Source organism: Chiloscyllium plagiosum, unplaced genomic scaffold, assembly GCF_037043375.1.
Source record: "Chiloscyllium plagiosum isolate Xiang-an unplaced genomic scaffold, Cpla_swu_hap1 HiC_scaffold_3, whole genome shotgun sequence".
NCBI lineage: Eukaryota > Metazoa > Chordata > Chondrichthyes > Orectolobiformes > Hemiscylliidae > Chiloscyllium > Chiloscyllium plagiosum.
This window is the reverse complement of record NW_028270141.1, coordinates 150,439,014-150,465,849: the sequence shown is the minus strand read 5'-3', so window position 1 is coordinate 150,465,849 and position 26,836 is coordinate 150,439,014. Positions and strand designations below refer to the sequence as shown.

Genomic DNA, 26,836 nt, shown 5'->3' with positions numbered 1-26,836 from the left:
CGCACTCACCCCCTCGGACTCGCACTCACCCCCTCGGACCCGCACTCTCCCCCTCGGACCCGCACTCACCCCCTCGGACTCGCACTCACCCCCTCGGACTCGCACTCACCCCCTCGGACCCGCACTCACCCCCTCGGACCCACACTCACCCCCTCAGACCCGCACTCACCCCCTCGGACCCGCACTCTCCCCCTCGGACCCGCACTCTCCCCCTCGGACCCGCACTCACCCCCTCGGACCCGCACTCTCCCCCTCGGACCCACACTCTCCCCCTCGGACCCACACTCTCCCCCTCGGACCCGCACTCACCCCCTCAGACCCGCACTCACCCCCTCAGACCCGCACTCACCCCCTCGGACCCGCACTCACCCCCTCGGACTCGCACTCTCCCCCTCGGACTCGCACTCACCCCCTCGGACTCGCTCTCACCCCCTCGGACCCGCACTCTCCCCCTCGGACCCACACTCTCCCCCTCGGACCCACACTCACCCCCTCAGACCCGCACTCACCCCCTCGGACTCGCACTCACCCCCTCAGACCCGCACTCACCCCCTCAGACCCGCACTCTCCCCCTCGGACCCGCACTCACCCCCTCAGACCCGCACTCTCCCCCTCGGACCCGCACGCACCCCCTCGGACCCGCACGCACCCCCTCGGACCCGCACGCACCCCCTCGGACCCGCACGCACCCCCTCGGACCCGCACTCTCCCCCTCGGACCCGCACGCACCCCCTCGGACCCGCACTCTCCCCCTCGGACCCGCACTCACCCCCTCGGACCCGCACTCACCCCCTCGGACCCGCACTCACCCCCTCGGACCCGCACTCACCCCCTCGGACCCGCACTCACCCCCTCGGACTCGCTCTCACCCCCTCGGACCCACACTCACCCCCTCGGACCCTCACTCACCCCCTCGGACCCGCACTCACCCCCTCGGACCCACACTCACCCCCTCGGACCCACACTCACCCCCTCGGACCCACACTCACCCCCTCGGACTCGCACTCACCCCCTCGGACTCGCACTCACCCCCTCGGACTCGCACTCACCCCCTCGGACTCGCACTCACCCCCTCGGACCCGCACGCACCCCCTCGGACCCGCACTCACCCCCTCGGACTCGCACTCACCCCCTCGGACCCGCACTCACCCCCTCGGACCCGCACTCACCCCCTCGGACCCGCACGCACCCCCTCGGACCCGCACTCACCCCCTCGGACTCGCACTCACCCCCTCGGACTCGCACTCACCCCCTAGGACCCGCACTCACCCCCTCGGACCCGCACTCACCCCCTCGGACTCGCACTCACCCCCTAGGACCCACACTCACCCCCTCGGACCTGCACTCACCCCCTCGGACTCACACCCACCCCCCCCCCCCCCTCCCCCGCGGACTCACCCTCTCGGACTCACACCCACCCCCCCCCCTCCCCCGCGGACTCACCCTCTCGGACTCACACACACCCATTACAGGATATGTTGATGTGATGTCCTATTCGGTGTGAGGCCCTGATTTCCGAACTCGGTTGTAAATATGTAAAGGGATGTCACTGTTGGAAACTGAGGTAAAGGGGCAGGTTTTTGCAGAATTCTCCCCCATCTGATTCCATTCCCTGAAATGTTCTATTTAAAGCAAAACTATGCAGACGCTGGATATTGGAAATAAAACCAGGAAATGTCGGAGAACCCAGCAAGTCTGGCAGCAGGTCTGTCTCGGACCTTTCCCTTACAGTGATGGAGACTGAGGGGAGGGGGATCTTATAGAGGTGGAGATGATCATGGGAGGCATGGGTAGGGAGAATGCAGTCCGTCTTCTTCCCAGGGTTGGGGAACCGAGGTCTACGGGTGTCAGTTTAAGGTTAGACGGGAAAGAATAAAGGGTAAGCCAAGGGGGAGTATTTTACACAGAGGGTGGTACCCATATGGAATGAGCTGCCTGTGGAAGAGGTTGAGGCAGGTACATTAACACCATTTAAAAGGCATTTGGACAAATACATGGATTAGGAAAGGATTAGAAGGGTATGGGCCAAGTGCAGGGAAATGGGGTTAGTGTGAACAGATAATTTGCTCAGCATGGACCAGTCTGGGTGAAGGGCCGGTCTCCATGCTGGAGGACTCTCTGACTCCTTGAGGTCGGTGGAGAAAGAAACACCTTTAACACTTTGAGTCTGGTTTGATTCTTCTTCAGAACTCAGAAAAGAAACATTAACTTAGTTTCTCTCCCCTCGGGTGCTGCCAGACCTGCTGAGTTTCTCCAGCACTTTCAGCTTTCATTCTTGAAAATGATGACCAAGCCGGATGACAGAGGCGTCTCCACAAAGACTGTCTACTGATGTAACCTCTGTAATGGGATCAACCACACAGGCTCGGAGATTGGCTGTGCGAACGGCTCTCTCCCTCTCTCTCAGTTTGGGAGTATAGATTCGGTGCTGAGTAGATTGGGCCTGAGAACCTCTGCCTTGGCAGAACCCCCTGGACAACGACATGGTATCACTCAGTAAAGGGAAGCTCTCAAAAGTAGCAAGGTGCTTCCTACAAAAACAGGTTAGTGTTTGGCACCTGGTCCCTGTCACTTCACGTTGCAGAGAGATTTTAAACAGTGAAGATGGAACACCTTGAGCATTTCCACACGGTGTAACTAGGTCAGTGACGACAGATTTCAATGCTTCACCAACACAGCTAACAAGCTGCAGGGAGTTCCCAGCAGCGCTGGGGAATGACAGCGCACTGAGTGCCCGCTCTGCTGCCTCACAGCCCAGAACTGAATGTGTACTCTAACATCACACAATGTCTACAGTCCAGATGGATGCCGTGTACTTTGTGTTTTTGTGAGTGTACAATCAAACTGAGATGGTGGGTCTACAAACAGACCTGGAGCTGTTCCATAGCATTACTCAGTGCCATTGGGTCAGGCAGCATTCTGTGTCATGTGGCCATGACATGGCGGGGGGGAGGGCAATGATCCCTTTATTTACACACACGTACAGCCACGGACACGCACACGTACAGCCACGGACACACACGTACAGCCATGGACACGCACACGTACAGCCATGGACACGCACACGTACAGCCATGGACACGCACAGGTACAGCCACGGACACGCACAGGTACAGCCATGGACACGCACAGGTACAGCCATGGACACGCACACGTACAGCCACAGACATGCACAGGCACAGCCATGGACACGCACACGTACAGCCATGGACACGCACACATACAGCCACGGAGACGCACAGGTACAGCCACGGACACACATGTACACCAAGGACACGCACACGTACAGCCACGGACACACACTTGTACAGCCACGGACACACACATGTACAGCCAAGGACACACACGTACAGCCACGGACACACACATGTACAGCCACGGACACACACATGTACAGCCACGGACACACATGTACACCAAGGACACACACACGTACAGCCACGGACACACATGTACACCAAGGACACGCACACGTACAGCCACAGACATGCACAGGCACAGCCATGGACACGCACACGTACAGCCATGGACACACACACACATACAGCCACGAACAAGCACATGTACAGCCACGGACACGCACTGGCACAGCCACGGACACGCACTGGCACAGCCACGGACACGCACACGTACAGCCACGGACACACACACACATACAGCCACGAACAAGCACATGTACAGCCACGGACACGCACAGGCACAGCCATGGACACGCACACGTACAGCCACAGACATGCACAGGCACAGCCATGGACACGCACACGTACAGCCACAGACATGCACAGGCACAGCCATGGACACGCACACGTACAGCCACAGACATGCACAGGCACAGCCATGGACACGCACACCTACAGCCATGGACACACACACACATACAGCCACGAACAAGCACATGTACAGCCACGGACACGCACTGGCACAGCCATGGACACGCACACATACAGCCACGGACACGCACACGTACAGCCATGGACACACACACACATACAGCCACGAACAAGCACATGTACAGCCACGGACACGCACACGTACAGCCATGGACACACACACACGTACAGCCACGAACACGCACATGTACAGCCACGGACATGCACAGGCACAGCCATGGACACGCACACATACAGCCATGGACACACACACACGTACAGCCACGAACACGCACATGTACAGCCACGAACACGCACATGTACAGCCACGGACACGCACAGGTATAGCCACGGACACGCACACGTACAGCCATGGACACACACACACATACAGCCACGAACATGCACAGGTACAGCCATGGACACGCACACGTACAGCCATGGACACGCACAGCGACTGACACACACACGCACAGCCACGGACACACATGTACACCAAGGACACGCACACGTACAGCCACGGACACGCACACGTACAGCCACAGACATGCACAGGCACAGCCATGGACACGCACACATACAGCCATGGACACACACACACGTACAGCCACGAACAAGGACATGTACAGCCATGGACACGCACATGTACAGCCACGGACACGCACAGGTACAGCCACGGACACACACGCGCGCAAAGCCACTGACACTTACAGTACAGCCACAGACTCACACACGTACAGCCACAGATACGCACACATACAGCCACTGACACGCACACGTATAGCCACGGACACGCACACGTACAGCCACAGATACACACACGTACAGCCACGGACATGCATACGTACAGCCACAGATACACACACGTACAGCCACAGATACACACACGTACAGCCACGGACATGCACACGTACAGCCACAGACACGCACACGTACAGCCACAGACACGCACACGTACAGCCACAGATACGCACATGTACAGCCACAGACACGCACACGTACAGCCACAGATACGCACATGTACAGCCACAGACACACACACGTACAGCCACGGACACGCACATGTACAGCCATAGACACACACACGTACAGCCACAGATACGCACATGTACAGCCATAGACACACACACGTACAGCCACGGACACGCACACGTACAGCCACAGACACACACACGTACAGCCACAGATACGCACATGTACAGCCACAGACACACACACGTACAGCCACGGACACGCACACCTACAGCCACGGACACGCACACACGCACAGCCATGGACACACACACGTACAGCCACGGACACGCACATGTACAGCCACTGACACGCACACGTACAGCCACAGATACGCACATGTACAGCCACAGACACACACACGTACAGCCACGGACACGCACATGTACAGCCATAGACACACACACGTACAGCCACAGATACGCACATGTACAGCCACAGACACACACACGTACAGCCACGGACACGCACATGTACAGCCATAGACACACACACGTACAGCCACAGATACGCACATGTACAGCCATAGACACACACACGTACAGCCACGGACACGCACACGTACAGCCACAGACACACACACGTACAGCCACAGATACGCACATGTACAGCCACAGACACACACACGTACAGCCACGGACACGCACACCTACAGCCACGGACACGCACACACGCACAGCCATGGACACACACACGTACAGCCACGGACACGCACATGTACAGCCACTGACACGCACATGTACAGCCACTGACACACACACGTACAGCCACGGACACGCATGTACAGCCACTGACACACATGTACAGCCACGGACACACACGTACAGCCACTGACACACACATGTACAGCCACTGACACACACATGTACAGCCACGGACACACACACACACGTACAACCACGGACACACACACGTACAACCACGGACACGCAAACAAATACAGCCACTGACACAAATACAGCCATGGACACGCACACGTACAGCCACAGATATGCACATGTACAGCCACAGACACGCAGACGTACAGCCAGAGGCACGCAGACGTACAGACACGGACACGCACATGTACAGCCACAGACACACACACGTACAGCCACGGACACGCACACCTACAGCCACGGACACGCACACACGCACAGCCATGGACACACACACGTACAGCCACGGACACACACACGTACAGCCACGGACATGTACAGCCACTGACACGCACATGTACAGCCACTGACACACACACGTACAGCCACGGACACGCACACACGTACAGCCACTGACACGCACACACCGTACAGCCACGGACACGCGCACACATGTACAGCCACGGACACACACACACGTACAGCCACGAACACACACATGTACAGCCTCGGACACACACACACGTACAGCCACAGATACGCACACGTATAGCCACTGACACACACGCGCACAGCCACTGAAACACAATCGTACAGCTACTGAAACGCACACGTACAGCCACGGACACACACACACGTACAGCCAAGGAGACACACACACGTACAGCCCCGGACACACACGTACAGCCAAGGAGACACACACACGTACAGCCCCGGACACACACGTACAGCCAAGGAGACACACACACGTACAGCCAAGGAGACACACACACGTACAGCCCCGGACACACACGTACAGCCAAGGAGACACACACACGTACAGCCACGGAGACACACACACATACAGCCATGGAGACACACACACGTACAGCCACGGAGACACACACACGTACAGCCACGGAGACACACACACGTACAGCCAGGGATACACACACACGCACAGCCACAGACACACACGCACAGCCACAGACACACACGTACAGCCACAGACACACACGTACAGCCACTGATACGCACACACGTATAGCCACTGATACGCACACACGTACAGCCACTGACACACACACGTACAGCCACTGACACGCACACACATACAGCCACTGACACGCGCACACGTACAGCCACTGACACACACACACGTACAGCCACAGACACACACACGTACAGCCATGGACACTCACACGTGCAGCCTCTAACACACACACACGTACAGCCACTGACACACACACACGTACAGTCACAGACACACACACGTACAGCCACGGACACTCACACGTGCAGCCTCTAACACACACACACACACGTACAGACACTGACACGCACACATGTACAGCCACAGACATGCACACGTACAGCCACACACATGTAAAGCCACTGACGCGCAAACACGTACAACCACTGACACACACACACGTACAGCCACGGACACACACACGTACAGCCACTGACACACATGTACAGCCACTGACACACACACGTACAGCCACGGACATACACACGTACAGCCACGGACACATGCACATACAGCCACTGACACACACATGTACAGCCACTGACACACACACACGTACAGCCACAGACACGCACACGTACAACCATAGACACGCACACGTACAGCCACTGACACGCACACACGTACAGCCACTGACATGCACACACATACAGCCACGGACATGCACACACATACAGCCACGGACATGCACACACGTACAGCCACGGACACGCACACGGACAGCCACTGACATGCAAACACGTACAGCCACAGACGCACACACGTACAGCCACTGACACGCAAACACGTACAGCCACTGACACACACACGTACAGCCACTGACACACACACGTACAGCCACTGACACACACACGTACAGCCACTGACACACACACACACACACACACACACGTACAGCCACGGACACACACACACGTAGAGCCATGGACACACACATGTACAGCCACTGACACACACACACACACGTACAGCCACGGACACACACACGTACAGCCACTGACACATGCACACATACAGCCACGGACACACACAGGTGCAGCCTCTAACACGCACAGCCACAGACACACACACGTACAGCCACGGACACACACACACACGTAGAGCCATGGACACACACATGTACAGCCACTGACACACACACACACGTACAGCCACGGACACACACACGTACAGCCACTGACACATGCACACGTCAGCCACGGACACACACACGTGCAGCCTCTAACACGCACAGCCACAGACACACACACGTACGGCCACGGACACACACACGTACAGCCACGGACGGACACACGTGCAGCCTCTAACACGCACAGCCACAGACACACACACGTACAGCCACGGACACACACACGTACAGCCACGGACACACACACGTACAGTTACTGACACACATGTACAGCCACTGAAACACACACATACAGCCACTGACACACATGTACAGCCATGGACACACACACGTACAGCCACTGACACACACGTACAGCCACTGACACACATGTACAGCGACGGACACACACACGTACAGTCACGGACACACACATACAGCCACTGACACACACATGTACAGCCACGGACACACACACACGTACAACCACGGACACGGAAACAAATACAGCCACTGACACAAATACAGCCATGGACACGCACACGTACAGCCACAGATATGCACACGTACAGCCACAGATACGCACACGTACAGCCACAGATACGCACACGTACAGCCACAGATATGCACATGTACAGCCACAGATACGCACACGTACAGCCACAGATATGCACATGTACAGCCACAGACACGCAGACGTACAGCCAGAGGCACGCACACGTACAGACACGGACACGCACACGTACAGCCACAGACACGCACACACGTACAGCCACGGACACACACACGTACAGCTACTGACACACATGTACAGCCACTGACACACATACACATACAGCCACTGACACACATGTACAGCCACTGACACACATGTACAGCCACGGACACACACACGTACAGCCACGGACACACACATGTACAGCCACTGACACACACATGTACAGCCACGGACACACACATGTACAGCCACGGACACACACACACGTACAACCACGGACACACACACACGTACAACCACGGACACGCAAACAAATACAGCCACTGACACAAATACAGCCATGGACACGCACACGTACAGCCACAGATATGCACATGTACAGCCACAGACACGCAGACGTACAGCCAGAGGCACGCAGACGTACAGACACGGACACGCACATGTACAGCTGCGGACACACACACACGTACAGCCACGGACACGCACACACATACAGCCACGGACACGCACATGTACAGCCACTGACATGCACACGTACAGCTACTGACACGCACACGTACAGCCACCGACACGCACACACATACAGCCACGGACACACACACACACAGCCACTGACACGCGCACACGTACAGCCACTGACACGCACATGTACAGCTACGGACACACACGCACGTACAGCCACACACACACACACACACATACAGCCACTGAAACACACACGGACAGCCACTGAAACACACACGTACAGCCACTGACACGCACACACGCACAGCCACTGACACGCACACACGCACAGCCACGGACACACACACACATACAGCCACTGAAACACACACGTACAGCCACTGACACGCACACACGCACAGCCACTGACACGCACACACGCACAGCCACGGACACACACACACATACAGCCACTGAAACACACACGTACAGCCACTGACACACACACGCACAGCCATGGACACACACGTGCAGCCTCTAACATGCACACACGCACAGCCACTGACACACACATGCACAGCCACTGACACGCACACACGTACAGCCATGGACACACACACGTACAGCCATGGACACACACACGTACAGATACTGACACACACACGCACAACCACTGACATGCACAGACGTATAGCGACGGACACACACACACGTACAGCCACTGACACACACGTACAGCCACTGACACACACACACGTACAGCCACTGACACACACACATGTACAGCCACTGACATGCACATACATACAGCCACGGACATGCACACACATACAGCCATGGACATGCACACACGTACAGCCACGGACACGCACACGGACAGCCACTGACACGCACGCACGTACAGCCACAGACGCACACACGTACAGCCACTGACATGCAAACACGTACAGCCACTGACATGCAAACACATACAGCCACTGACACACACACACACACGTACAGCCACGGACACACACACACGTACAGCCACGGACACACACACGTACAGCCACTGACACATGCTCACGTACAGCCACGGACACACACACGTGCAGCCTCTAACACGCACAGCCACAGACACACACACGTACAGCCACGGACACACACACGTACAGCCACGGACACACACGTGCAGCCTCTAACACGCACAGCCACAGACACACACACAAACGTACAGCCACGGACACACACACGTACAGCCACGGAGACACAAACACGTACAGCTACTGACACACATGTACAGCCACTGACACACACACATACAGGCACTGACACACATGTACAGCCATGGACACACACACGTACAGCCACTGACACACACATACAGCCACTGACACACATGTACAGCCACGGACACACACACGTACAGCCACTGACACACACATGTACAGCCACGGACACACACACACGTACAACCACAGACACGGAAACAAATACAGCCACTGACACAAATACAGCCATGGACACGCACACGTACAGCCACAGATACGCACACGTACAGCCACAGATATGCACATGTACAGCCACAGACAGGCAGACGTACAGCCAGAGGCACGCACACGTACAGACACGGACACGCACACGTACAGCCGCGGACACGCACACACGTACAGCCACGGACACGCACACACGTACAGCCACTGACACACATGTACAGCCAAGGACACACACACGTACAGCCACGGACACACACATGTACAGCCACGGACACATACACACGTATAACCACGGACACACACACACGTACAACCACGGACACGCAAACAAATACAGCCACTGACACAAATACAGCCATGGACACGCACACGTACAGCCACAGATATGCACATGTGCAGCCACAGACACGCAGACGTACAGCCAGAGGCACGCAGACGTACAGACACGGACACGCACATGTACAGCTGCGGACACACACACACGTACAGCCGCGGACACGCACACACGTACAGCCACGGACACGCACATGTACAGCCACTGACATGCACACGTACAGCTACTGACACGCACACATACAGCCACGGACACGTACACACATACAGCCACGGACACACACACACAGCCACTGACACGTGCACACGTACAGCCACTGACACGCACATGTACAGCTACGGACACACACGCACGTACAGCCACACACACACACACACATACAGCCACTGAAACACACACGGACAGCCACTGAAACACACACGTACAGCCACTGACACGCACACACGCACAGCCACTGACACACACACACACGCACAGCCACGGACACACACACACACATACAGCCACTGAAACACACACGTACAGCCACTGACACACACACGTACAGCCACTGACACACACACGTACAGCCATGGACACACACGTGCAGCCTCTAACACGCACACATGCACAGCCACTGACACAGACATGCACAGCCACTGACACGCACACGTACAGCCACGGATACACACACGTACAGCCATGGACACACACACGTACAGCCACTGACACACACACGCACAACCACTGACACGCACAGACGTATAGCGACGGACACACACACACGTACAGCCACTGACACACACGTACAGCCACTGACACACACACACGTACAGCCACAGACACACACACGTTTTGCCACGGACACACACGTACAGCCACGGATACACACGTGCAGCCTCTAACACGCACACACGCACAGCCACTGACACACACACGTATAGCCACGGACACACACACGTACAGCCACGGATACACACGTGCAGCCTCTAACACGCACACATGCACAGCCACTGACACACACACGTATAGCCACGGACACACACACGTACAGCCACGGATACACACGTGCAGCGTCTAACACGCACACACGCACAGCCACTGACACGCACACACGCACAGCCATGGACACACACACACGCAGCCATGGACACACACTTGCACAGCCATGGACACACACACGTATAGCCGCGGACACACACATGCACAGCCACTGACACGCACAGACGTACAGCGACGGACACACACACACGTACAGCCACTGACACACACACACGTACAGCCACTGACACACGCGTACAGCCACGAACACAAACACGTACAGCCACGGACACACACACGTACAGCCACTGACACACACACACGTACAGCCACTGACACACGCGTACAGCCACGAACACAAACGCGTACAGCCACGAACACAAACACGTACAGCCACGGACACACACACGTACAGCCACGGACACACACACGTACAGCCACTGACACACGCGTACAGCCACGAACACAAACACGTACAGCCACGGACACACACACGTACAGCCACGGACACACACACGTACAGCCACGGACACACACACGTACAGCCACTGACACACACACGGACTGCCACGGACACACACACGGACTGCCACGGACACACACACGTACAGCCACTGACACACACACGGACTGCCACGGACACACACACGGACTGCCACTGACACACACACGGACTGCCACGGACACACACACGGACTGCCACGGACACACACACGGACTGCCACTGACACACACACGGACTGCCACGGACACACACACGGACTGCCACGGGCACACACACGTACAGCCACTGACACACACACGGACTGCCACGGACACACACACGGACTGCCACTGACACACACACGGACTGCCACGGACACACACACGGACTGCCACGGACACACACACGTACAGCCACTGACACACACACGTACAGCCACTGACACACACACGGACTGCCACGGACACACACGGACTGCCACGGACACACACACGGACTGCCACGGACACACACACGTACAGCCACTGACACACACACGTACAGCCACGGACACACACACGTACAGCCACTGACACACACACGGACTGCCACGGACACACACACGGACTGCCACGGACACACACCCGTATAGCCACGGACACACACACGGACTGCCACGGACACACACACGGACTGCCACGGACACACACACGGACTGCCACGGACACACACACGGACTGCCACGGACACACACACGTACAGCCACGGACACACACACGTACTGCCACGGACACACACACGGACTGCCATGGACACACACACGTACAGCCACGGACACACACACACGTACTGCCACGGATGCACATGTACTGCCATGCACACTCAGTCAGGGCAGCTGCTTCTTGCTCTTTCACTTACATTCTGAGAGACAGACAGGAGTGGGGCTGGGTTCCCAAGCCAGACTTCCATCTTCCTGCCTTTGGCACTCTACCTTCAGTGGGCCCTTCAGTTTGTAACCGTCCTGGCAGTGAAACCTCACCAGGGCACCCTGATGGAAGGCTCCAGGGGGAGTCACAGTCCTGGATCCGTGCTCCGGAGACCCAGGGTCAGTACAGGAGTTCAGCTCATCACCTAGGGGAAAGAGAGGTTAACGTTACTGAGTCACTCCGTCAGCACTGGGCAGGAACTACAAAAACACAGCACTAACACTAACACAGCACAGCTACATACACCCCGTCTCACCTCCACCCAGCCATCGGGGGAGGGGGAACGCGGCTGAGGGAGGGGAGGAGACAGGGCAGGGGAAGGGGGCGAAGGGTGAGGGGGCTCAGGGAGGGGAGGAGACAGGGCAGGGGAAGGGGGCAAAGGGAGAGGGGGCTCAGGGAGGGGGCTGAGGGAGGGGACTGAGGGAGGGGAGGAGACAGGGCAGGGGAAGGGGGCAAAGGGAGAGGGGACTCAGGGAGGGGAGGAGACAGGGCAGGGGAAGGGGGCAAAGGGAGAGGGGGCTCAGGGAGGGGGCTGAGGGAGGGGACTGAGGGAGGGGAGGAGACAGGGCAGGGGAAGGGGGCAAAGGGAGAGGGGGCTCAGGGAGGGGGCTGAGGGAGTAGAACATAGAACATAGAACAATACAGCGCAGTACAGGCCCTTTGGCCCTCGATGTTGCGCCGATCCAAGCCCACCTAACCTATACTAACCCACTATCCTCCATATACCTATCCAATGCCCGCTTAAATGCCCATAAAGAGGGAGAGTCCACCACTGCTACTGGCAGGGCATTCCATGAACTTACGACTCGCTGAGTGAAGAACCTACCCCTAACTTCAGTCCTATATCTACCCCCCCTTAATTTAAAGCTATGCCCCCTTGTAATACCCGACTCCATACGCGGGAAAAGGCTCACACTGTCAACCCTATCTAACCCCCTAATCATCTTGTACACCTCAATCAAGTCACCCCTAAACCTTCTTTTCTCCAATGAAAACAACCCCAAGTGCCTCAGCCTTTCCTCATACGATCTTCCTACCATACCAGGCAACATCCTGGTAAACCTCCTCTGCACCCGTTCCAGTGCCGCCACATCCTTCCTATAGTATGGCGACCAAAACTGCACACAATATTCCAGATGCGGCCGCACCAGAGTCTTATACAACTGCATCATGACCTCAGGACTCCGGAACTCAATTCCTCTACCAATAAAAGCCAGTACGCCATATGCCTTCCTCACCGCACTATTTACCTGGGTGGCAACTTTCAGAGATCTGTGTACATGGACACCAAGATCCCTCTGCTCATCCACACTACCAAGTATCCGACCATTAGCCCAGTACCCCATCTTTTTGTTATTCTTCCCAAAGTGAATCACCTCACACTTAGCTACATTGAATTCCATTTGCCACCTTTCTGCCCAGCTCTGCAGCTTCTCTATATCCTGCTGTAACCTGCCACATCCTTCCTCACTGACAACAACTCCTCCGACTTTCGTATCATCCGCAAACTTGCTCACCCAACCTTCTAACCCCTCTTCCAGGTCATTTATAAAAATGACAAACAGCAATGGTCCCAAAACAGATCCTTGCGGAACACCGCTAGTGACGGCACTCCATGAAGAAACTTTGCCATCAACTACTACCCTCTGTCTTCTTCCATGCAGCCAATTCCTAATCCAAACCTCCAACTCACCCTCAATGCCATATCTCCGTATTTTCTGCAGTAGCCTACCATGGGGAACCTTATCAAACGCCTTACTAAAATCCATATATACCACATCTACCGCTTTCCCCTCATCAACCTCCTTCGTCACCTTTTCAAAGAATTCAATAAGGTTTGTGAGGCACGACCTGCCCTTCACAAAACCATGCTGACTATCCTTGATCACATTATTCCTATCCAAATGTGCATAAATCCTATCCCTTACAATTCTCTCTAAGACTTTGCCCACAACAGAAGTGAGACTCACCGGCCTATAGTTACTAGGGTTATCCCTACTCCCCTTTTTGAACAAGGGAACCACATTTGCTATCCTCCAGTCTTCTGGCACTACTCCTGTAGACAAAGAGGACATAAAAATCAAGGCCAATGGCTCTGCAATCTCCTCCCTTGCTTCCCAGAGAATCCTAGGATAAATGCCATCAGGCCCAGGGGACTTATCTATTTTCACCTTTTCCAGGATTTCCAACACCTCTTCTCTACATACCTCAAAGCCATCCATTCTACTTATTTGTGACTCAGTATTCACATCGACGACACTGCCCTGTTCCTGAGTAAATACTGAAGAAAAGTATTCATTCAGTGTCTCCCCAATCTCTTCCGCCTCCACACGCAACTTCCCACTACTATCCTTGACTGGACCTATTCCTACCCTAGTCATTCTTTTATTCCTAACATACCTATAGAAAGCCTTAGGGTTTTCCCTAATCCTACCGACTAAGGACCTTTCATGTCCCCTCCTTGCTGCTCTTAGCTCTCTCTTCAGGTCCTTCCTGGCTACCCTATACCTCTCAATCGCCATAATTGAACCTTCACATCTCATCTTGAGATAGGCCGCCCTCTTCCATTTAACAAGGGATTCCAATTCCTTATTAAACCACGGCTCCCTCGCACGACCCTTTCCTCCCTGCCTGACAGGTACATACTTATCAAGGACACTCAATAGTTGCTCCTTGAACAAGCTCCACATATCATTTACACTCTTGCCTTGGAGTCTACTTTTCCAAGCCACACATCCTAAGTCATGCCTCACCACATCATAATTTCCCTGACCCCAGCTATAACTCTTGCCCTGTAGTACACACTTATCCCTCTCCATCACGAGAGTAAAAATCACCGAATTATGGTCACTATCCCCAAAGTGCTCACCTACCTCTAATTCTAACACCTGGCCTGGTTCGTTACCCAGAACCAAATCCAGTATGGCCTCACCTCTTGTTGGCCTGTCTACATATTGTGTCAGGAAACTCTCCTGCACACATTGAACAAACACTGACCCATCTAACGAACTTGAGCTATAGCTTTCCCAATCAATATCAGGAAAGTTAAAGTCCCCCATAACAACCACCCTATTACTGTCACTCATCTCCTGAATCACCTTTCCTATCCTTTCTTCAATGATTCTAGGACTATTAGGAGGCCTGTAAAAGACTCCTAACAGGGTGACCTCACCTTTCCTATTCCTAACCTCAGCCCAAACTACCTCAGATGGCAAGTCCTCATCCATCGTCCTTTCCACCACTGTAATACTATCTTTGACAAGCAATGCCACACCTCCCCCTCTTTTACCCCCACCTCTGACCCTACTAAAACATTTAAATCCTGGAACCTGCAACAGCCAATCCTGTCCCTGTTCTAGCCATGTCTCCGTAATAGCCACAACATCGAAGTCCCAGGTACCAACCCACACTGCAAGTTCACCTACCTTATTTCGTATACTTCTTGCATTGAAGTATACACACTTCAAGTCACTTTCCTGTTTACAGGCACCCTCCTTGGAAATTGAGGCCATGTTCCTAACCTCCCTACACTCCAGGCCCTGCACCCTGAAGCTACAATCTGGGTTCCCATGCCCCTGCAGAGTTAGTTTAAACCCCCCCCAAGAGCACTAGCAAACCTCTCCCCAAGGATACTGGTGCCCCTCAGGTTCAGGTGTAGACCATCCTGTTTATAGAGGTCCCACCGTCCCCAGAAAGAACCCCAGTTATCCAAAAACCGGAATCCCTCCCTCCTGCACCATCCCTGTAGCCACGCATTTAAGTGTTCTCTTTCCCTATTCCTCAAATCTCTATCACTGTGGGCTGAGAGAGGAGACTGAAGGTGGAGGCTGAGGGAGGGGGCTGAGGGAAGGGGGTGAAGGGAGAGGGGGCTGAGAGAGGGGGCTGAGGAAGGCGGCTGAGGGAGAGGAGGAGACAGGGCAGGGGAAGGGGGCGAAGGAGAGGGGGCTGAGAGAGGGGCTGAGGGAGGGGGATGAGGGAGGGGGCTGAGGGAGGGGGCTGAGAGAGGGGGCTGAGGGAGGGGGCTGAGGAAGGCGGCTGAGGGAGAGGAGGAGACAGGGCAGGGGAAGGGGGCTGAGGGAGGGGGCTGAAGGAGGGGAGGAGACTGGCAGGGGAAGGGGGCGAAGGAGAGGGGGCTGAGAGAGGGGGCTCAGGGAGGGGGATGAGGGAGGGGGCCGAGGGAGGGGGCTGAGAGAGAGGCTGAGGGAGGGGGCTGAGAGAGGGGGCTGAGGGAGGGGGCTGAAGGAGGGGAGGAGACAGGGCAGGGGAAGGGGGTGAAGGGAGAGGGAGCTGAGGGAGGGGAGGGTCTGAGGGAGGAGGGAATCCATCCCCTTAGTGCTTAACACACTTAGTGTTTAAAAATCTGTAAACTTATTTTTCTTTCACATCTGAGCAGAAATCACAGTCAAGTCGATACGCTCATGCAGAATGGGATCGCTACAACCAGAGAGATGAAATTCCCTCGTCATCCTCCCTCCTTCTCCCCTCCTTTATCTTTTCTACCTTTTCCTCAACCCTTCCTCCTCCCTCGAGCCCACCCACCCCACCCCTCACTCTGTTTCAATGCTGTACATCGCTCTGACTCTATGAGTCTAAGGGAAGTGGGATTATTTTTGGAAATGAATGATGTTTGGAGTTTGTGTGGTTGGTACCAAGTCCACATTCAGAACAAGGTTAATCTGTAACTTCTTCCCTTTACCCATCCCAATCCTTGATCAAGGTATCACACCAGACTATTTCCCAGACTGATCTGTCGAGAGTTCTGCAGCACCTCGATCTTACACTCACTGAGTAAGGATCCCACACAAACTGCGCCTACTCCAAGACCGTTCAGACAAATAAACTCTGATTTATTTAGTAAGATCCAAACATCCCTACCCAGAAATCCAGGAACCCTAAAATAAAACAAAAGGAAACTGCAGAATGCTGGAAATCTGAAATGAAAACAGAAATAGTTGGAGGAACTCAGCAGGTGTGGCAGTGTCTGTGGAGACAGAAAGCAGGTTCCGAGAATCCTGTTTGCTTGGTATGTGACTTGCTGAATGTGAGATTTCCAGTGAGATTTTACAAAACCATCCATGGGAGGTGGGTGTCACTGGCTGGGCCCAGAATTTATTGCCCGTTCTGAGATGTCCCAGACAAGGTGGGGGTGAGCTGCCTTCTTGAGGCCCCCAGGTATGGCTATTCAGTTGCCTGTTTGACAATTGGTTTATAGAAGTTAGAGTTCACTATTGGTGGAGACTATTTGGTGGTAATAATCAGTTTTTGGCATTAAACACCATCGATGCTGCCCTCGTTACAATTTCAGAAGATCATCTTACAGAGAAATGACCTTGAGCTCTCCCACATGGTCACCTGCAAACACTCCAGTTTGTAAAATGTTGGGAAGGCCTGATGTTTCGGTGGCTGAAGGTCCCACCTCAGTGTCATGGGGCATGACCGCTGGGAGGGGATGTTTATCCACCACACATTAGTCTTTATTTTATATCCATTACAAGTGAAGCATCAGCATGTCAGGAAAGCGGTGATTTGGTCGAGTTGACTGTCTACCGAGCAGGACACTGTCAGCTTTGCTTCTCCATTTGCACTCACTTCTTCCTGCTCCCTATCCCACATCCTACCCCTCCTCCACCTTCCCAGCTCTTCCTCTCTCCAGCCTCATCTTCATAGTCTTTTCTCCTTTGCCCATTCTCCTCTTCCCTCATTCGCCCCACTTCCCTTCGACCTCTCTGTCCCTCCTCCACTCTCCGTTCCCTCACTCCTACCACTCTCGCCCAGTCTTTTCTCCCTCCCATTCTTCTGTCTCACTCACCCCCTCCCCCTACCCCCATTAACCGCGTTCCTTCCTCCCTGCCCCCCCCCCCCCTCACCTGATGAAAGGGGGGTCATAAAGTTGCTGAGGCAGCTGGGGACTGAGCTCCAGGTACCGTCCTCCTGACACCTGGGAAGGGTCTCTGTTGAACGTGGGTCTAGATGGAAGCCAGTCAGACAGCGGAACCCCAACGTGTCGTCGACCCGGTATGTCCTGTTCTCCACCTCTCCATTGGTGATTCTTACAACTTGGCAGACGACAACTGAAAAAGCAAGAGGGCACCTGAATTAATCACTGAGGCTTTGTGACACCCAGCACTCTGAACTCCAAGGATGGCTTGTGTTAAATATTCCATATTTCCACCTTTCATGAGGGACCAGTGGTGGTGTACGGGTAACATCACTGGATTAGCAATCCAGAACTCCAGGCCAATGTTGTGTCGGTGGTGAAAGTCCAATTCAATAAATATCTGAAATTAAAAGTCAGGTATCCAATGGTGATTGTCACAAATACCCATCTGACTCAGATTCATTAATGTCCTTTAGGGAGGAAAACTGCCACCCTTACCTGGAATGGCCTACACGTGACTCCAGACCCACAGCAATGGGGTTGACTCTTAACTGTCCTCTGAAATGATCCTGCAAGTTCAAGGACAACTAGGGATGGCCAATGAATGTTGTCCCACCTTGTGATACCCATGAATGAATTTAAAATATCTGCCTCAGGTGATGCTTTCTGGGGGTCGGTGAGCAACTCAGCCAGTGAAGGCCTCACCCTGAAGACCTTGCAGGTAGTGTTGGGAGGTATGAAGATGACAAGTCAAGGAAAAGGAGGAGAGAAATTCCTACTGTCTGGCAGTGGGCTAAGGGTCACCGCACTGTAATGTCCAGGAGTATCAGCACGTAGACTGTAAATTGGGAGTTAAAATACCTGTGGACGGTTGGAGGCAGGACTCAGTCACACCCGAATGAAGGCAAAATACTGTGGATGCTGGAAATCTGAGACAAACACAGGGAATGCTGGAGAACCTCCGCAGCGTCTGTGGACACAGAGATACCACGTGTGCCTTGTTTACTTTGATCTCAGCATTGAGGGCCCATTTCCTCCCTCTCACACCTTAACTTACGCCCATTCTACATTTTTGTCTCTTTCTCCACCATTAACAGGTTATAGTCCAACAAGTTTATTTGAAATCACAAGCTTTCGGAGCCTGACGTCACCTGACAAAGGAGCAGCACTCCAAAAGCTTATATTTCCAAATAAAACTGTTGGACTATAACCTGGTGTTGTGTGATATTTGACTTTGTCCAGCCCAGTCCAACACCGGCACCTCCCCATCATGTCCACCATTAACAACTGAGCTTCTACCTCTGTCAAAAATACTCAAAATTCAACTCATGTTCAGCTTATCCCAGTTTCTTTGCATTTTGGAAAAGCAAATCTTAGCAGGACTTATACACTTACTGGTAAGGTCCTGGGGAGTGTTGCTGAACACAGAGACCTTGGAATGCAGGTTCATAGCTCCTTGAAAGTGGAGTCGCAGGTAGATAGGATAGTGAAGAAGGCGTTTGGTATGCTTTCCTTTATTGGTCAGAGTATTGAGTACAGGTGTTGGGAGGTCATGTTGCAGCTGTACAGGACATTGGTTAGGCCATTGTTGGAATATTGCGTGCAATTCTGGTCTCCTTCCTATCGGAAAGATGTTGTGAAACTTGAAAGTGTTCAGAAAAGATTTACAAGGATGTTGCCAGGGTTGGAGGATTTGAGCTATAGGGAGAGGCTGAACAGGCTTGGGCTGTTTTCCCTGGAGCGTCGGAGGCTGAGGGTTGACCTTATAGAGGTTTACAAAATTATGAGGGGCATGGATAGGGTAAATAGACAAGGTCTTTTCCCTGGGGTCGGGGAGCCCAGAACTAGAGGGCATAGGTTTAGGGTGAGAGGGGAAAGATATAAAAGGGACCTAAGGGGCAACTTTTTCACGCAGAGGGTGGTATGGGTATGGAATGAGCTGCCAGAGGAAGTGGTGGAGGCTGGTACAATTGCAACATTTAAGAGGCATTTCGATGGGTATATGAATAGGAAGGGTTTGGAGGGATATGGGCCAGGCGCTGGCAGGTGGGACTAAATTGGGTTGGGATATCTGGTCGGCATGGACGGGTTGGACAGAAGTTTCCATGCTGTACATCTCTATGACTCAGCAGCTGAGTACATATTGTGTCTAATTATCACTCTGTAATTGTGGAGAAGTTTACACATTAAACACAATGAGCTGGAAAATCAGATCATTTATATGAATCTTGGCACAGGAACCAATTGGCGCTGAACGTCTCTCAGCAGCTTTGCCATTCTATACAGAACTGATCATTAAATTAAAGCCTGGTTAAACAAAAACAATCTCAGCTCAAAACACGCACTGGAAATTGGGATAAAGTCATAGAGGTGTACAGCACAGAAACAGACCCTTCGGTCCAACCCGTCCATGCCGACCAGATATCCCAACTCAATCTAGTCCCACCTGCCAGCACCCGGCCCATAACCCTCCAAACCCTTCCTATTCATATACCCATCCAAATGCCTTTTAAATGTTGCAATTGTACCAGCCTCCACCACATCCTCTGGCAGCGCATTCCATACACGTACCACCCTCTGCGTGAAAAAGTTGCCCCTTAGGTCTCTTTTATATCTTTCCCCTCTCACCCTAAACCTATGCCCTCTAGTTCTGGACTTCCCGACCCCAGGGAAAAGACTTTGCCTATTTACCCTATCCATGCCCCTCATAATTTTGTAAACCTCTATAAGATCACCCCTCAGCCTCCGATGCTCCAGGGAAAACAGCCCCAGCCTGTTCAGCCTCTCCCTATAGCTCAAATCCTCCAACCCTGGCAACATCCTTGTAAATCTTTTCTGAACCCTCTCAAGTTTCACAACATCTTTCCGATAGGAAGGAGACCAGAATCGCACGCAATATTCCAACAGTGGCCTAACCAATGTCCTGTACAGCCGCAACATGACCTCCCAACTCCTGTACTCAATACTCTGACCAATAAAGGGGGAAACCATTGGAGAACGTGAACTATTTGGGAAGTGTTATTTGCAGCGAAAGATGAATAATGAGGATTCCCTCCATTGTCATCATTCGGAAAGGCAAAGTGATGTGAAAGGACAGGAACCCATTGATTTACATTGACCCTACAATGAGGTGGGAGTGTGAAATAGGAAATGGTCATATTGACACCGTCAGTCATGACGAGTATGACACATTCAGTCTCCTCTGACACCACGTTAAGTTTACTTCAAATGTTAAACCCAGAGGGGATCAGCCAAGTATTTAAAAAGTGAGGTAATTCAAGGGATAGCAATCAGAATAACCTCAAATGTGCTTTAAATGTAGAGCATACGAAGAACTGAGACATGGACAAGAATAAAACGAGAAGGGATGATGGGATTTGTGTGGACAACAGGTTCGGGTGAGAAGTAAGGATAGAATTGTATTATAAACATGCACCACGTGAACAAGAACAAAACTGATCAGAGAGAGGAGGAGGAGAAGGCTCTGAGGCTGAGGGAAAAAGTAAAGGCTGAGAGTGGAACTCAGTAAAGAGCATCCAAAGAGAGACGGGGGGAGAGAGGGGGAGAGGGAGGGGGAGAGAGAGGCAGAGGGTGGGAGAGGGGGAGAGAGAGAGGGGGAGGGAGAGAGAGGGAGGGAGAGAGGGAGGTAGAGGGAGGGAGAGGAGGGGAGAGGGGGAGAGGGAGGGGGAGAGGGAGGCAGAGGGTGGGAGAGGGGGAGAGAGAGAGGGGGAGGGAGAGAGAGGGAGGGGGAGAGGGAGGTAGAGGGAGGGAGAGGAGGGGAGAGGGGGAGAGGGGGAGAGGGAGGGGGAGAGGGAGGCAGAGGGAGGCAGAGGGGGGAAGTGGGTGAAGGGGGAGAGGAAGAGAGAGGGGGAGAGAGGGAGAGGGGGGAGAGAGGGGGAGAGAGGGAGAGAGAGGGGGGAGGGAGGGGGGGAGAGAAAGAGGGGGAGAGAGAGAGAGAGAGGGGACGGGGGAGAAGGGAAGAGAGTGGGAGGGGGGAAGAGAGAGGGGGTGGGGGGAGGGGGGGAGAGAGAGAGAGAGGGGAGGGGAGTAGGAGGAAAGAGAGTGGGAGGGGGAAGAGAAAGGGGGTGGGGAGAGGGAGAAATGTCAGTGGTGTTGAGTAAAGAGAGAAAAGCCAAAAGAGATAATGATGGATTGATCCCCAAGAGAAATGTCACATTATTAAAGGTTTTGGGAAATGAGGAAGTATGGATTAGAGTGGGTGTGAGAGGTGGATCCAAACACCAGTGCAATGTTGATGGGTCAAATGGTGTGTTTGTTGAGCTGGAGATTGGACATTACTCACGGTCACAGACTGGGGGCTCTCGAGGTCTCCAGCTGAGTTTGTTGCTGAGGTATCTCAAACAGAACATGGTGGCAGGTCCCGACAGCAAGTAACCACGCAGGCAGAAGAAGTGAATTGTGGAGTTCTCGACGTAGTGAGGTCTTGGATGTGTGATGTAACCATTCTGGGGTTCAGCAGGGTCTGGGCACTCCCCTGAAATTAAAGATAGCACCAAACACATGGTTAGCCCAGGGAGTCAGGAGCTGAAGCTCATCACCGAGAGCCCTGTATACACAGGAGAGACAACTCACTGGCATTATACCAGTGCCTGCTGCCCAGGCTGGAGGTCCACAGGACCATCAAAACCTGGATTAGTCACCGTCTTACATAGTTCCACCTCCATAAATCAATCCACTATTCACCAGCCAACTACAGATAATGACCAATCCAAGTGTGGCCACATAACTCTGACTCCAAGCTAAAAGAGCTCTGTCAGTGATGTCTGAGTCTGTGACTCCATTCCTCGCAATTCGGGACTGATATTTTATTGAAAGGCCATCGACCTGGGGACAGTGAATAAATTAGCCCTTGCAAAGTAAAAAGTAGCTGATGTAAATAAAATAAAGATAGTGGTGAAAACTTCCAGTGAAACTTCCTGGACATGGTAACTTTACATCATGCTCCTCACCGTGCTGGAAGGAACACTTACAGTATACACATAGGAACAAGCAAAGTAGGAGCAGGAGTAGGCCATTCTGCCTTCGATTCTGCTACACCATTCCATATGACCATGGCCAATCATGTGATTCAGTCCCCAAGTCCAGCTTTCTCCCCACGCCCTCATAACTATATTTAACTCCTTCTGGAAAAACATTCAATATTTTGGCTTCAATTCCTTTTTGTGGAAGACAATACCATAGGTTCATCCTTCTCTGGTTGAAGAAATTTCTCCTCATCTCAGAATCAGTGCTGGGTCCTCTACTTTTTTTCATTTACATAAATGATTTGGATGTGAGCATAAGAGGTACAGTTAGTTAGTTTGCAGATGACACCAAAATTGGAGGTGTAGTGGACAGTGAAGAGGGTTACCTCAGATTACAACAGGATCTGGACCAGATGGGCCAATGGGCTGAGAAGTGGCAGATGGAGTTTAATTCAGATATATGTGAGGTGCTGCATTTTGGGGAAGCAAATCTTAGCAGGATTTATACACTTAACGGTAAGGTCCTAGGGAGTGTTGCTGAACAAAGAGACCTTGGAGTGCAGGTTCATAGCTCCTTGAAAGTAGAGTCGCAGGTAGATAGGATAGTGAAGAAGGCGTTTGGTATGCTTTCCTTTACTGGTCAGAGTATTGAGTACAGGAGTTGGGAGGTCATGTTGCGGCTGTACAGGACATTGGTTAGGCCACTGTTGGAATATTGCATGCAATTCTGGTCTCCTTCCTATCGGAAAGATGTTGCGAAACTTGAGAGGGTTCAGAAAAGATTTATACAGCTGTTGCCAGGGTTGGAGGGTTTGAGCTACAAGGAGAGGCTGAACAGGCTGGGGCTGTTTTCCCTGGAGTGTCGGAGGCTGAGGGGTGACCTTATAGAGGTTTATAAAACCATGAGGGGCATGGATAGGATAAATAGACAAGGTCTTTTCCCTGGGGTGTGGTAGTGCAGAACTAGAGGGTATAGGTTTAGGGTGAGAGGGGAAAGATATAAAAGAGACCTACGGGGCAAAGTTTTCACACAGAGGGTGGTACGTGTATGGAATGAGCTGCCAGAGGAAGTGGTGGAGGCTGGTACAATTGCAATATTTAAAAGGCACCTGGACAGGTATATGAATGGGAAGGGTTTGGAGGGGTTAGATTGGGTTGGGATATCTGGTCAGCCGAAGGGTCTGTTTCTGTGCTGTCCATCCCTATGACTCTATGGCTCAGTCCTAATGGTTTGTCCCTTATCTTTAAAATGCAAAGCATCAGATGCATTGTCTTAACAGACAGACAGCACAGTGGTCCTCATCAAACTGGGGAATTCATTCACAGCTGTTCACTCCCTTTCACTTCTCAGGCTCCAGTTCTTTACAAAACAAATAGATCCTCCTCCTGACCATTACTGGCCAGTTTTATTGTCATCACTTTTTCAACCTGGAGTGTTGAGAAGCTCCTCCTGTGTGGAGGGTGATGTGGTAGTGTCTGCCCTCTACTGGGGGAACTGGGTATCAATCAGGAACAAATCCCAGCTGGCGAGCCCAGTGTGCATGATATTTCACCTTTCCGGCCTCTTTCCTCTACCTTTGGAGGTTTGGTGTGGAGGTGCCGGCGTTGGACTGGGGTGTACAAAGTTAAAACTCACACAACACCAGGTTATAGTCCAACAGGTTTAACTGGAAGCACTAGCTTTCAGAGCACCGCTCCTTCATCAGGTAGCTAGTGGAGCAGGATCACAGGACACAGAATTTACAGCACAGATACCTCCTGCTTTTTGAATGGTCGCTTTATGCGATTTCGAGCAGGGGCAGGTAACCAGTTCGCAGACTGGATTCGGCTGCTGCTCAGAGCCATTCACTTGCTCTCTCAGCGTTCACTGACTCACTCACTCAGCACCTACCTACATGCACACACCATCCATGGCCTGCCTAGCTTGTCACACTTGTTGTATAGCTGTATTCAGGACAGGGGAGGTCTTACTGTACAGCACATCGAGAGTCAATTGAAAAACCTGCAGGGTGTACCAGCCATCTGTGCAGCACACAATGCATCTGATGCTTCGCATTTTAAAGATAAGGGACAAACCATTAGGACTGAGCCATAGAGTCATAGGGATGGACAGCACAGAAACAGACCCTTCGGCTGACCAGATATCCCAACCCAATCTAACCCCTCCAAACCCTTCACCCAAATAGTTGTGTCAGAAAGTGGGTGGGGGCTTGTTCTCAATCCAATCAAGTGTGTGTGTGTGTGTGTGTGTGGGGGGGGGGGGGGGGTCGATGGTGAGGGGAGTGCACTCTGTCATTCAGAGGACTAGAGGCTTTCATCCAGTCAGGCTGAACATGCTCAGAGGATACAGTCCGGGGAGAGGGCAAACAGTCAGGGGAATCACATACCAGCTGAGGCAGCAGTCAGGGTCCAGGGTTACTACTGTCTTTGGAATGTTCATCGAAGTTGGTCAGAGGTCTGGATCCGTGTATCAATCATTAAGGAAGCTGCAGGTTGAGTGGGAGGGTGTGTGCTGTACGGGCAGTGGGGGGAGGGGGTCATGGCTGGGGGCTGAAGTAGGGGGCATGAGTGGAGTTGGGGACGTGAATGGTGATGGGGGTAAACACAAGGTTGATGGGGGCAACTCGCATTGTAGGCTGTGGGAGATGGGTAACTGGCTGTACCCAGCACCAAGCC

The 26,836-nt window shown here is 53.2% G+C and overlaps 1 protein-coding gene across 1 annotated transcript in view; it reads right to left on the bottom strand.

The window, feature by feature from the left end:
- The window catches only part of susd4 (sushi domain containing 4), a 195,221-nt gene that overhangs the window by 66,660 nt on the left and 101,725 nt on the right, over positions 1-26,836 (bottom strand). The window contains exons 3-5 of the mRNA XM_087984317.1: positions 23,479-23,670; positions 19,165-19,368; positions 13,230-13,442 (exon numbers count right to left, since the gene is read on the bottom strand). Of these exons, the coding sequence (XP_087840443.1) occupies positions 13,230-13,442; positions 19,165-19,368; positions 23,479-23,670 (609 nt within the window). The remainder of the gene's footprint in view (positions 1-13,229; positions 13,443-19,164; positions 19,369-23,478; positions 23,671-26,836) is intronic.